General features: G+C 34.1%; 1 protein-coding gene across 9 annotated transcripts in view; it reads right to left on the bottom strand.

Moving 5' to 3' along the window:
• The window catches only part of CEP170 (centrosomal protein 170), a 95,532-nt gene that overhangs the window by 39,742 nt on the left and 42,313 nt on the right, over positions 1-13,477 (bottom strand). For all 9 annotated transcript variants that reach the window (XR_014616057.1, XM_084203339.1, XM_084203340.1 and 6 more), the window contains exons 8-9: positions 10,440-10,919; positions 7,220-7,863 (exon numbers count right to left, since the gene is read on the bottom strand). Coding sequence is in view for 8 of the 9 variants with exons in the window: in XM_084203339.1 (XP_084059465.1) it covers positions 7,220-7,863; positions 10,440-10,919 (1,124 nt within the window). In the remaining variant the exon portion in view is untranslated. The remainder of the gene's footprint in view (positions 1-7,219; positions 7,864-10,439; positions 10,920-13,477) is intronic.

The following is a 13,477-nucleotide window of genomic DNA, read 5'->3' as shown; positions in this document are numbered from 1 at the left end:
CAAATTATGTATATTAGAATGGGAAAATCTGAAAAATCCTATCTAGTTTTAAAAGTTTTAGTTTACAAAATTTCCCCAGTAATCTTACTGCTGAAGTCTTAATGAAAAGAATATATAGTAATTATCAATACCATCAATTAACAGAAAACCAAAAAATAAATATTAAGAATTCTAGCTGCAATTCCTATTTATTAATGATGGTATTTGAAAAGTAAAATTATTTCAATAACTCTTTTGCTATTCTTTTAGATCCTAACAGTCAGGGAAGTAATTTAGAAACATAATTTAAAAATATCATTATTTGAATGCTATTCATTTCAGTGTGGGCAATCTGTATAAAAGGAACAGAATGAAACCCAATGACAAGAAAGACAGAAGGGAATTCAAAGATAAGCAGTTAAAAAAAAACCAAAAACAAAGCAGAGGAATGGTAAGGAACAAGGGTCTACACAGTACAGGGCATTAAAAAAGGATCATGCCAAAATTAACAAGGAACAAATGATTTAATTTGAAATAAGGTATTTGTCATTGTAAAGTGATGGGAATGTAAATTACAATAGCAATTGTGTTTCATAGGGAAAAGGAAGATGATAAGCATATTTGTTTGTCACCGAAGTCAAAAGTCAGAAGTCAAAAGGTTTCAGAAACTGAGATGTAAACTGATGGAGTCAGACCAGCAAAAACCAAATACATAAAAAAAAGGAATAAGTATAATCTTGAAAATACAAGCAGGATTTCAGGATTTGAGCACAGTTTAGGTGTACTAAGAAAGAAGAAACTGCAAATAAACCACATTTAGAGTATGACTGATTGATGGCAAAAGAGGACTCCAGAGAGCAAGGAAATGGAAGAGGCTTCAGATTGTCTCAGCAGATCATCTTGGTTTCGCTGCATTTGGTGCTCAGACTGAGCTCCTGACAATTCTTCCACAGAAGCTGGTTCAGCCATTCATAACACACAGTAAATTGGTCCTTAAAAGTCAGTTATTGATCACAGAGAAAAGACAAAAGCAAATGCTTTTTCTCATCTTTCACAAAGCAAGATAAGAGTACAACACCTCAGCTCACTTTGTGTTTAGCTACTACATGAACTGTGTTTAAGCAAGCTGCTTCTGAGGAGTTTCATTTTAATAGTTTTTGTTAGTTCTTGACAGTTATCCTGGCCATTCCAGGCAAACAGACTGTGTTCTTTGCAGGGCATGTCTCATGAATAGCCATGCATTTTCACAGAAGCTCTTAACATCACTTTAACTCTATATGCAAGTTATAGAATCAGATGCAAGATGTTCTGGTATAAAAAAAGCCACACAAGCAAATGAAAAGGATTAACATGCCAAGTCTAAGAGCTTCCTCTTATCAGACACCAGTTACATATTTACATGCATACATATTTTGTCCCTGTTTGGTACTGTGAAGAATTAATTTTCTTTAGAATTCCAAATTAAAAATGTAACAAGTTTAGAGGCTGTAAAACTCCTTTCCTTCTAAGAGGAAAAGGTTACAAACATCCTCTGAACTCTTGACAAAATTTATAAGCTCAGATGACTGGATAGGCTACAAGTGGTCTACTGCTTTTTCAGCACTGTAGTCATAAAATAGTCACTCTGCAAACAAAACACTCTGTAGGGCTCAAGGCATTTCTCTCAAAGAAACTGCTGAAGCAATGATAAAAGCAATTAAACCCAGTGAGTGTGAAAAGACAGGAGACCTGAAAGTGATTTTCTGAAAATAGATACATCTACCTTGGTTCCCTAAAGAGTCATTGAAACATACTGAGATTTTTTTTCTCTTAACTTCCTCTCTACCCACTGATGCTTTCCAAGTAGTTTTTCCACTTATAATACTGAAAAAATTGCTGAGAGCAGGTCCATAACCAGAGGAATTATAACAATAACAATCTGCAAGGTTACTGATAAATTCTCAATGTTTGCAAGAGAAAAGACAAGATCTGGTATCCAAAGTTTATGAACACTTCAAGACACAATAATAAATCTTTCAAAAGTAAACACTCCTTTAAATTCATGTTAGCCGATATTACAATGTGGTATGAACAGATATACCCTGGGAGTAAAAAGAATAAGAAGATTCCATTTTATAAATATATATATATATAAAATATTTAAGAACAGATTCCCATTCATATCCATATTAAAAAAAAAGACATCAAACCAAACAAATAAGTATCATCATGAGCAGAAAGATCTAGAAAATAAAATTGGAAAATGTGCTGTCTACAGTGAACACCTATACAGTTTTCCCTCCATAATTACTATTTCAAAATTTTAAAGAGGAAAGAAGAATCTCTCTCCAGATTGTGTTAATAGAGTAAGATTTTATGTATACTCATTGCACAGTATGCAATCAAATAAAATTCCAGGTGATAGACTGCACATTAAAAGCATGATCATTACTGTTAGGGCCTGTCTATCTAAATACATAAAGACTTTAAAACATCTAAAATACGGAGCTTGCACTGAAAAAAAAATCATCAGATGGTCATAGTAAGTCTTTCTGAAGGTGGCATGATGGATTGAGGTTTGATTTTGTTACCTTTTTTCAAGTCTTCTGTTTGAAAAACAGTATGAATCAGGTGAATTTGCGATCTAAATTTACTTTGCTGATTAAAAAATCAATTATCTTTTAGGAAATGTAAATGAAAATAACATAAATCAAGTAAAAAATTTGGGGATCTAAGAAAATTTTAAGCCAAATGTTTCCATATGTATATGAACTGCTATAACATTCCAGATTTCCTGGTTATCTGACAGGACTTGAAACCTTCATATAGCCTCAATTCTACTCCATCCCTTCCCACACATGTATAGAAGAGCTTACATCTGCTATAGTAAGTTCTACAAAATATTTCAATTTTTAAATACCCTAAAATGAAACTGGCTGAAGAAGAAAGACAACAAAAAACCCTACACAAAACAAACAGAAAAGAAGGAAACCCCCAAAGAACTTGCAAAAAGCCATTGAGTTGCTTTTTATTTACTGCAATAGCCTCAAAGTATTTAATATTCCAAACACATGCAGAATTATTTGCACATTCATTTATTAATATTTATTACTGGCAGTACTTTGCTTTATTGAAAAAGGGAAGTCATTAGCATGATAATTTGGTTTCTTTATTTCTACAAAAAAGGAAGATGAACTGCAGAAGCATCATTTTAAATTCTTTCATCCACTGACAGACTTACCTTTTCTGTGGCCTATGAAGATTTTTTAATGTGATATGACTGCTGAGAACGACTTTCTTCTAATAGATTGATTTATTTAAAAAACATAAAATGGACAGAAAATTTACAACTCAGAGATAAAAAGAAAGCAATTGCTAAGTGTTAACAGAAGAAAGCACTGAATCCATCTAAAGAGCATAAAAGCTGGATGTAGAGGAAAAACAAATCCTACAACTGTGACCCATTTACTCATGTATTTTATATGGAAAACTTAACACTGAAAACATGTTCTAAATTAAATCAAGATCCTGAATTTTTTTCACTTTGTACTTAGCTGTTAGCTGCAACAATAAGACCATTATTCTGCTGGAAAAGAGTTGTGTCTTTCTGATGCTATTTGCGTAGAGGGTATTTTATGACATGTTCAAGGTGGGCTTTGTGGTATACAAGAGCAGCTTGCTTTCTTACCACATTGATGAAATTGCTCTCAGTGGTAATTTTAATTTTAAAAAGAGCTCTACAAGTATAAAAAGAGATCCATCATCTATTTTTCTCCTGTTATTAATATATTTATTTTCTAAACCTTAGCCTACTAACCAATTCATACTGCTCTATGAATTTAAGTGACATTTGAACACCTGGATGCAGAAATATCACTGACTAACCAAAGGACTTTTAGGAAGCAAAGTTTAATGGTATTTTTCAAGTATTCTCTATTCATAAAGAACATTAAGACACAACCATAAATTTCTACTTGCACCTTCTTTTAACATTTATCATTGAAAACTATGTGCACCTGTACTGTATTTTTTAATCTTAAAATAAAATCTTTAAAAAAAATCTTCAAAAGTTGTATAAGACACGAGTGATAATGAATTTAAAAACTTGCAATTTAGGTAAGTAGAAGAAATTCCCCCCAAGACAGTCATGACTGCAGATATGTGATTACCTCTCTCTGTTAGGGAAAAGAATTAAAATTAAAAACCTTTTGTCTGTTACTTATGAAATGTTTTCCTCTTTCTTTCTCATAATGCATTTTTCTCACATTCTCTTCTCAAAAGTCAGGCTTAAAATGGTTGAGAAATAAAGGTTCTGTCATTTGCTATTCTGCTCCTTTTCTGCTATAGTGACAATACTTTTTTCTTAGAGGCTGAAAGAGCACCAGAGGAAGAACTGGATCCTTAGCAATCTAAATGAAAGAAAGATGCTGAATAAGCAGTACAGCGTAGTTTCTGGCTTTTAAAAATAATTTCACACAAGCATCTATTCTGCTTGAGACTATTTCCTTGAATCTTTAGCAAAAGGCTACACAAAGCAAAAATAGTACTTTTGAAGGAAGTAATACATTACGATTTTTACTTTCCTTTTAGAATTACACAGAGAGATGGTTGTTTTCAATTTTTTTTCTGAGAATTTTAACTTTGACTTCCTGCATGTTTCTCTTGGATTCTTAATGTAAAGAAACATTAATAATCTCACCTTGATTTTTTACAAGTTAATACTACTCTTGCATTTGTGGTTTGCTCTTATGTTCCTTTCCAGAGAAAAGTAAGGCTAAGGCTAGGAATGAGTCACACTTGGGAGCAATCTTTGGATATTTTGGTCATTCTCATCCTTCCCTCCAATAAAAGAGAGAAAATATCCAAATACAGAAGTACTTTATTCCATTGAAGATTTTTCAGGTAAACCACACACAGATTTTAGCATCATTCTAATGTAAATTGCTACTCAGAAGAATGCATTATTTATGCAAATGTTTTAGAAAGTGATCCTTGCTATTTGTAGTGTATTTTCATCCCAATCCTAGAAAATTAAACTCTTGAATTTCAATTAAACTTTAGACCCAAGAGACACCCTTAAATGACTCAGTTGAGCAAGCATAGTAACTACTCAGAGAAAGGACTGACTTACCAACAATGAAGGAGTGGTTATACTGAAATAATTGATAAGATGTTCTCTTATATCCTCAATAAAGGAGCACAGGAGCCAACAGGCTAACAAAGTCCTTGTCTTATACCTCACTTATCCCCCTTTGGCAAAATAAGATTATCCAAATCATTAGCAATTTAAAATAGGAGGGAAGCAAAAATGAGCTCAAGCTGGAGGACAAAATTTTTGGCTTCCATTTGGTTTCGATTTTCTTCATTGGCTGTTTTTCTGCACTTCATAAAAATAGTATCATACTACTTCATATTACCAAATCAAATAAGAATTGCATAGCAGGGATCTTTGAACTGGGTGTAAAATATAGTGTTCATAAGATTTCAACACAGATACTAAGTGAAACGATACAGAAGACCTTGAAGAGAAAACATCTCTGCTTCACTTCATAGTAAATCTTTAATACCTAGTGGTGATACCTTTAAAGTTAGCAGTAAGGGAAATTTATGATAACCAAAAGCTTTTATATGACACTAAGATTATTAAGCAATACTTTACTATCATTCTTAAGGCTTCCACTCACATCCTGTCCCTGAATCACTCCTGTAACAGGAGAGATTTGAGTCAGACAAAAAACTGACTTTAGATAATCTGAATGGGTACTGAAGGCCACAAAAAATTTGAAATTTTATTAACTCTCTCAGAATCACAGGGTGTGATTCTTGGAATGCCCTGTATAGGGCTGAGAGTTTGACTCAATGATCCTAATGGGTCCCCTTCCATCTCAGTATATTCTGTGATTACAAATATTAGACAGCATTAACATTTTTATCAAGTACATAAATTGTCTATTTTCAAATATTATTACTTCCCATGCTTTCCAAAACACCCTGTTAACTTCTATATTTGGCAAAAACTTGACTTATAATTTTTCTGATGCAATTTAGTTGAAGATTTATAATTTAAGAATAAATGTAGAAATTTGTAGTTCTTTAATATTTACTTGCTTCACTTGGAATGCTTTTAGTTCCCAGTTGTGTTTTGAACATTGATTCAATGAAAAAATTTCCTTTCCAAAATCCTTTATTATTTTATTGAAGGTGACACCCTTTACTTTAATCCCTGTCTCCAAATGCTCCATAAACACCTTTTTTAAAAGAAAAACATCTATAATAAAATGTCCCATTCCCCACTACTTCAGAATTTTTTTACAAAATCAAACAAATGAAGTTGTCTTGCAAAACACAGTTTTCAACACTAACCAAAATTAATTCTAAATGTATTAATATATTTGTTTAGCTCTGAAAAGTTTTAGACATGCAAATGAATCCTTAGATAATTCTAAACAATAAATTTACTGTAAATTAGAAAAACCCTAACCTAGAACTGGATGCAGGCATTCTGCCATGATAAATTATCTAGGAAAACACAACAAAAGCAGAAAAAGTCCATTTCAAGTCATGTTAAGCAAAATGATTAAACATAGCTTCTGCTACTCATATTTTCCTGTTGAATCCAAAGAACAGTTATTTAATACAGTTTTTAAATGGCAAATGCAATTTGTATTGTTATTGATATTTCTGTGGTTGCCAATAAGCAAACTAGGAAATTTATACTGCTATCATATAAACCCTTTAGGAAAATCAAAGCATTTTTATACTTACTCTTTATAGCTGACACTGAAATTTAAGTTGCTGTTACTGAATACACTTTTTAAGTAAGTATAGGAAACATTTGCAATCTCTATCTATATGATAATTTGGATGGAACCAACTTATGTGATGAAAACTAAAAACAACAGGCTTTCAAGAACAAGTGAGTATTTCCACAGGAACAAAAAACACCCTCATAAATGTTACCCAGTTAAATGATTTTTGGTGCCTGGTATTTTTTATGCTTAAATGATTTTTTGTGCCTGGTACTGAAATCTTTTGGAAACACATTAAAACTACCAAACTTTAAAACAGCAGCATGCAAGAAGGAATAATGTTTAGCCAATCGCCTGCTACTGCTCTTATGACATTTAATATTTCAATGTTATAGACTTTTAAAAAAACTGGTGTTATTGCAGCAGCCTTAATACTCAGAACTGAAGGGGTAGAGAGCTGCCCACACATCCCATAAAACTTGTAACATCAGAATGCATTTCAGGTTTCTCACCTTGTCAATCATTTTGCGGGCTTCCACTTCTTCAGGGTTGGGGTTTTCCAGCTCAATAGTGTAAGTACCTTTGTCACTCTGGTCATCCTCATTGTCCTTTTCAGTAGCAGCAGAAATATGTTGGCTCTTCAACTTCTTGTCCATCTCCTGGTTCTGAGTAGGCCTGTGGCCAAGGCTTCCAGAACTCCTTAACAACACAGATTGTAAGGCAGGTAATGCAGCAGAGGGTTCTTCTGATTTCTGGTTTAGAAGTTTGGCATGAACACCATGTACTGCTCTGTGATGTGATGAGCCAGCTTGCACAGGTGAAGGGACTTTGTCTCCTGATGCAGGTTTCACTCTTTCAGCTCGTGCGTGAGATGTCGGAGATGGAGATTCTGGGCACAGAGCTCCCACGTTCTGAGAAAAAGAGTACGAACGTCTCTTGCGAGGATGGTCTTCATCAAAAAACTCAATCATAAAGGCAGTCTGACTCAAACCAGTTTGCTCTTGCTGCTTTTCTGTGGAATGGACTTTCTGGTGTGACTTTTTCAGCTCTGTATGATGATGCCTTAAGTGTTCTTCAAGTGCTGCCCGTTTACTGTAGTGCCGGTGTGCACCAATATTTTCTGAATCACTTTGTGTGCCATCATCGTGCTTATTCCCTACAAGCAAAGCAAAACAATATATAGCACAGTGAAACAAAGACAGACCACAACATTACAGCAATAAAAAAAGCCAAGCAGCAAACTAGGAAGGAAATTATTTCAAAGTGGATTTCTGTTTAAACTCCAACAGCTTACAGTACCTGGCTCTGCAAATTTGGTACAGTTCCTGGAAATGCAGTCAATACAAGTCAAACAATGAAACATTTTCAAAGCTGATCAGTAACAGCAGTGCATTTGAAGTATCCTTTCCCCAATATTCTCATCTGTGAATACTTACCAGTGACATACAAAAGCCAGTATTTTACCAGCTGCACTATAGTATGTTTTTGAATTGTATCAGTTTTATTACAGAGCCAGTTGATTATAAATGACTACTGACACATTCCAGGCAGGGTTAAGAGGAAAAAGAAAACCTTAATAAAGTCCTTCCGACAGTGCAAAGAGAGTCACAGTTCATATTTCTGGATTCCTCTCACATTTACAACAGTTTATCATGAGAAATGTCTACTTAAACTTGGATTGAATTCTTTATTACTCTTTCCAAGAAGAGCAATGAGTTTTTCCATAATTCACTCCCCTCAGCATCTGATGTGTGCAAGTAAAATGGTTGTTATTACTTATTCATTCCATGAACTACTCTGAGATCTATGAATAAGGATTACATATTTCATAAATCCTACATACACCTGAAGATGTACTTTGCAATGATACCTGAAAATGTATGAAGGCTGGATGCTTACACATAGTAAGTGTATAGAACACAGAGTAACCTCATGTACGGTGAAAGCGTCAATGCTCCTAAGTTTTAGCTCAGTACCTGGGAAGGAACACTTTCATACTCTCTGGACTCATTAAGATCAAATTCTGATATATATATATATATAGGCAAATTTCTGTATTTTTGATTCTCAAGAGGTTAGCTTTTTAAAAGTTTTCTCCTTTAAATAGTTAGAATATGCAGGTACTATTCAGTTAAACAGTAATTGCATATTGGCTAATCTTATTTATTAGACTAACACCACTGAAAACACAGCTGAAATCCCAACTTACATTCCTGTTTTCTACTTGCTAGAATAGTGCCTATAAAAATTATGAGATGATTCATATATTTCCAAATAATAATAATAAAGCAAAATAAACACCACAGTGAAAGCCATATAATCTAATTTTAGCAGTGGGACTTCAGTAGAGAATATTATAAGAAAAAGCTGGGGACGAAAAAAAAAGCTTCGAGTTTCTTTAAAGAAATCAAACTTTCAAAGCATCTAGGTATATTTACTATGTAAAAATACAACTAACAAATGAGAATACAAACAAGCCATAAAAGATTTAAAAATTCAGATATTTATTATGGCCATATGCATCCCATAACTTACACCTCTTTCAGATGAAAATTAATCAGACTTTAAGGAGTTTCTGTCAGGAAAAGGCTCATAAACAAAGCCCCTTCTATTTATCAAAGTGTCATGGCTAGTATGTTAAAGAATATTCATGAATATAATACATTTACAGGAAGGCCAAAGAATGTGATTTACACTGGAAGAAATAATATACTATTATCTTTATGCCACCACATTAATCAAATTCTGCTTTCAGAATTTTAGTTTTAGCTGAACTTCAAAGGGTTAGCCTTAAAAAGCAGATCAATAAGGCAAAGAATGTTGTACGCAGTCCCAGGTGGTTTACCAACTAGACATGATAATGTTGCAGAGCCAAGGAAAATGAGAATTGTGGGGTTAACCAGCTGAAATTAAAAGTGGAAATTAAGAGAGACTTGAAAAAGTGCATCAGAAGTTTTCCTTATGAAAGCTTGAATGGTACTAGACTCTTCATCTGAACATCAAGACGATCTGCTTCTCTATTCCATTAAGTGACAGTCAAGAGAAAGTAGACTTGTCACATGTAACATTTTATTTAATTTCATTTGAAATGCCACTGTGTGCAGTAAATGAACATGTATGATCACCTGGAACTCCATTCAACAGCAGCACTCATATAAATACAACTGTCCACAAGGTGAATATAAAAATTGAAGTGCTTGCTTTATATCTGTTTCCTGACTCAAACTTGACTCCAACAAACATGATCCATATAAGCAGAATGAGTATATGATGTATTCTTTGCCATAATTTTCTTAGAAAATACAAATAATCACAGAAGATATGCTATTGAAAGAGTTGCTAAAAGCATAAATTGAACTTCAGAGCTTTGATTCTAAAAAGAATTCATGTTTTTAAAGTACTTCATGAGAAAAAGTGAGATATATAAAGTTTAAGTAAATTTTGGGGTTTTTCCCTTTTCTTTTTCAAGATCAGTGTTTAAGTACCTGATGTTTTCAGCCACACTAGAACATCTCCAATTAGCATATCGATTGTAAAATGATTCAGCATTTGGCTTCTTATGCTCTTTGTAAGACTTAATTCAGCAATAAAATTTCCCAGCCCAGATCCTAGCACACATGGAGTATCTGTAATTTCATCTGAACTCCGCATGGCCTCAGGGATCCTCTGACTGCGTGCTGGTGAGGAATTGCTGCTTTCAGAACTAAGCATAGCTGGAATTATTCACTTTACCTTTCAGCCTCTTCAAGTACACTGGAACGTCACTCTTAATGCTTTTGGAGTCCTCCTCCGTTGGCTCCCATATCATTCTCGGAGGGTTGTTCTGTGCCAGCCAATCTGCCACTTTGCTCTCGGCAGCCATCATCACCGTCTGCAGCCCCGGCAGGTCCTGACCACTGGAGGAAGAAGAAGGCTTTTTCGACTTGTGACGCTGCTCCGACGTGAATTTTGTCACATGATCTTTGATCTTTACTTTTCCTGGAGTGTTGTCATCAAATTCAATGGTAAAGGAAGCGTGCCCTGAAGCTGCTGCGTGGGAGCTTTGGGTATCTTTTGTGGGAATTTCATGAATGGTGCTCTCTGCTACCTGTGAAGCTTGCTGGCATTCTTTAGTAGGGATTTCAAAATAACTGGGCTCCCTGCAGAAAGGATAAAGTTCTTCACTTGCAGATGCAGATTGCTCCTCAGATTGCTTGGCATCTGTGTTGCATCCTATTAGGAAAAATAAAAAAAAACAGATTTCACAATACTTGGGAACTTCAGGCTCTTCAAGAAGTTTCTGAAATCCTGTAAAGGCCACTTGAGTAATTTCTGGAATAAACAGTAAGATTGTGGAGTAGATTGTGCACCATAGGTCTGGAAAAATAGTTCCAGAATTACATATAAAAAGTATTAATGAAAAGGCAGTTTGAACTTCAGCTGTGAGAAATGTAAAGTGGCAAAAAACTCACTTAAAATTTGTCAAAGTGCGTGCAAAATATTCTTAGAAGATGTAAAGGTCAGATGAGTTATTTGAACATGGAAAACAGGTAAATTACAATGGAAAAGTTGTTGAGATGATCCTTATCACAATTCCAATCTATTGGAAAAAACATTAAATCAGGGTGCTCCCAAAACAAGTTTTAATGATCTGCCATTTCCTGCAGTGGACAGAAAGCATAATTTTGTTTGGCTAAATTCTTCAGAAAAACAATTCATTCATTAATGCAAGATAAACATTAATTCTGGCTTGAAAAGTTAAACACTGCTAAGCACCGGAAAGTGTTTTGGAATTCAAAGACTTTATGTTTCTACAAAAAATAAAACCAAAGAATCAAGCTACATCCTATTGTCATGTCATCCTATTTTACTTGCTGCCATAGCATGTAGATGAACAGAAAAAGGAACAGTAGCTGGAAGCATGCAGAACGTTAGCAAGCCATGCTCTCGCAGGCTAAAAAAAGCAGAAAGTATAAAAAGCACAGGGTAGTAATTCCAAGTTCCACTGTATAGCCTAAATGAAGGCTTAAGCTTCCTGTGGTTGCAGCAAAGGCTCCAATATGCCTTTAAGAAAACAAACCTTCTGATTGCATTTTATCAACTACTAAGTCAGCCAAAATACCTGGTGCAGAGATGTGCTAAAACAAACAGAAGCTAGAGGACTTAGCAGCAACAGCAACTTAGATTCCAGCAAAAGAATTCTGAATAGTTCTGAAGCAATTTATCACTGACCACATTAACATGTTTAAGATATCATTTCAGTTGCCAAGTAAAGAATTAAGACTGCAACTAATTGATTTTAGGTACTGAAAAAAGCAACCCTACATCAGATGAGGAAGTTAGTATTTGTGTATGAAACTATTATGCAATAAGATAGCAATAGAATCATTTATTACTGAAGTCAGGAGTTTAAGGGGTAAAGGATGCAGGGTGGAATAATGCACCTGTGCTGCTTCTCACAAGCATGTTTCTTGCGAGGATTTATGAAAAGTTTAACTTTTTTTTTTAAAAAAGGTAGTGTGATACAGAGAAATAAACTAAGGGAAAGAATAATACCTGCAAAAGCAAAACAAAAAGGTGTTATTGAACGAAAACATATTATTGCCATGTTTGGATATCCACTGGATAAAATTACTCCAATGCAGGTAACATAGCAGTTTAATTTTTTTTTTCCACCAGTAGCTGATACAAACACAAAACCTGTTCAGAATTCACACAGGTTTTTCTATTGTGCTGTTGGATTCCAAGAATCCCCTAGCTAATGCTTTTCATTGCACTATCAGCTACCTTATGTCTGTGAGGGAGTTTTCAGGTACTAGAATGGCACCTCACTTCTCCCCTCCCTGGGAAAAGAATGCTTTTAATACCATTCCTGAAAACACTTATCCCAGCAGACATACAATACAGAATGAGTCTTTACTGATGCAAAGGTTATTAAAAATCTTCTCTGTTTATACAAAAAAATGTACAGAAATAAACAAAAATCACACTTTGCAGGTCCTAGACTTTAGGTAAACTACGATCACTCTCCATTTATTTCATGTAGCTAAAAAGCTGGAATGGATCAAGCTCTGGCAGGATTAAATCTAGAGCTTGGATCCTTACTATATGAAATATGGTGACTGAAGAGTAATCCACCCCACAGACAATTCACAGACAACCTTTTTTCCCCCACGTGGTTCTCCTCAGAACTTCAAGTCAACAACATCATGCAATTCCTGTAGCCAATAATTAAGCCAGATACAGTGTTCAACACTCTTTCAAAGAAGATAACTGGCTAATACTCTGTTTTGAGAAATATTTCTAATTTTGGGCAAGGCCACACAAGACAGTATTTTTCAGTAGTTATAAAATACCTTGTTTATTACCATCTTTTGAAAATAATAAGACTGCAGGCAACTTGCAGGAGATGTACAGCAATGTGAGGATCTCTCACACTAGTTTACCAGCACTGATGAAGGACTTAATAAAAAAATTTGTGTGTAATTTGTCTGCACCAAATTTAACATTTCAAATCAACTGTTTGTACTATAATAGTATGCACAGTATTTGATTCCAATATTTTTGATTAAACAGATGCTAATAAATAGTTTGAATCTAAATAAAGACAGAGCTTAATCAAAAGAAGTGAGAAACCAAACTACAACTAAATAGCAAATTTTACTAAATTACAAAAATTTTTAACAATCATATAAATAAAAATATCTGAATTATAACTTAATTTTAGTTACATAAAAATACTATTTTCAGTCAGAAGTATTTTTTAGAACACAGAAGTGTTCTAAAAACAC

This window comes from Fringilla coelebs (assembly GCF_963513975.1).
Source record: "Fringilla coelebs genome assembly, chromosome: 3".
NCBI classification, from domain to species: Eukaryota; Metazoa; Chordata; class Aves; order Passeriformes; family Fringillidae; genus Fringilla; species Fringilla coelebs.
The sequence above is the reverse complement of the archived record's forward strand: the minus strand, read 5'-3'. Positions and strand labels throughout refer to the sequence as shown.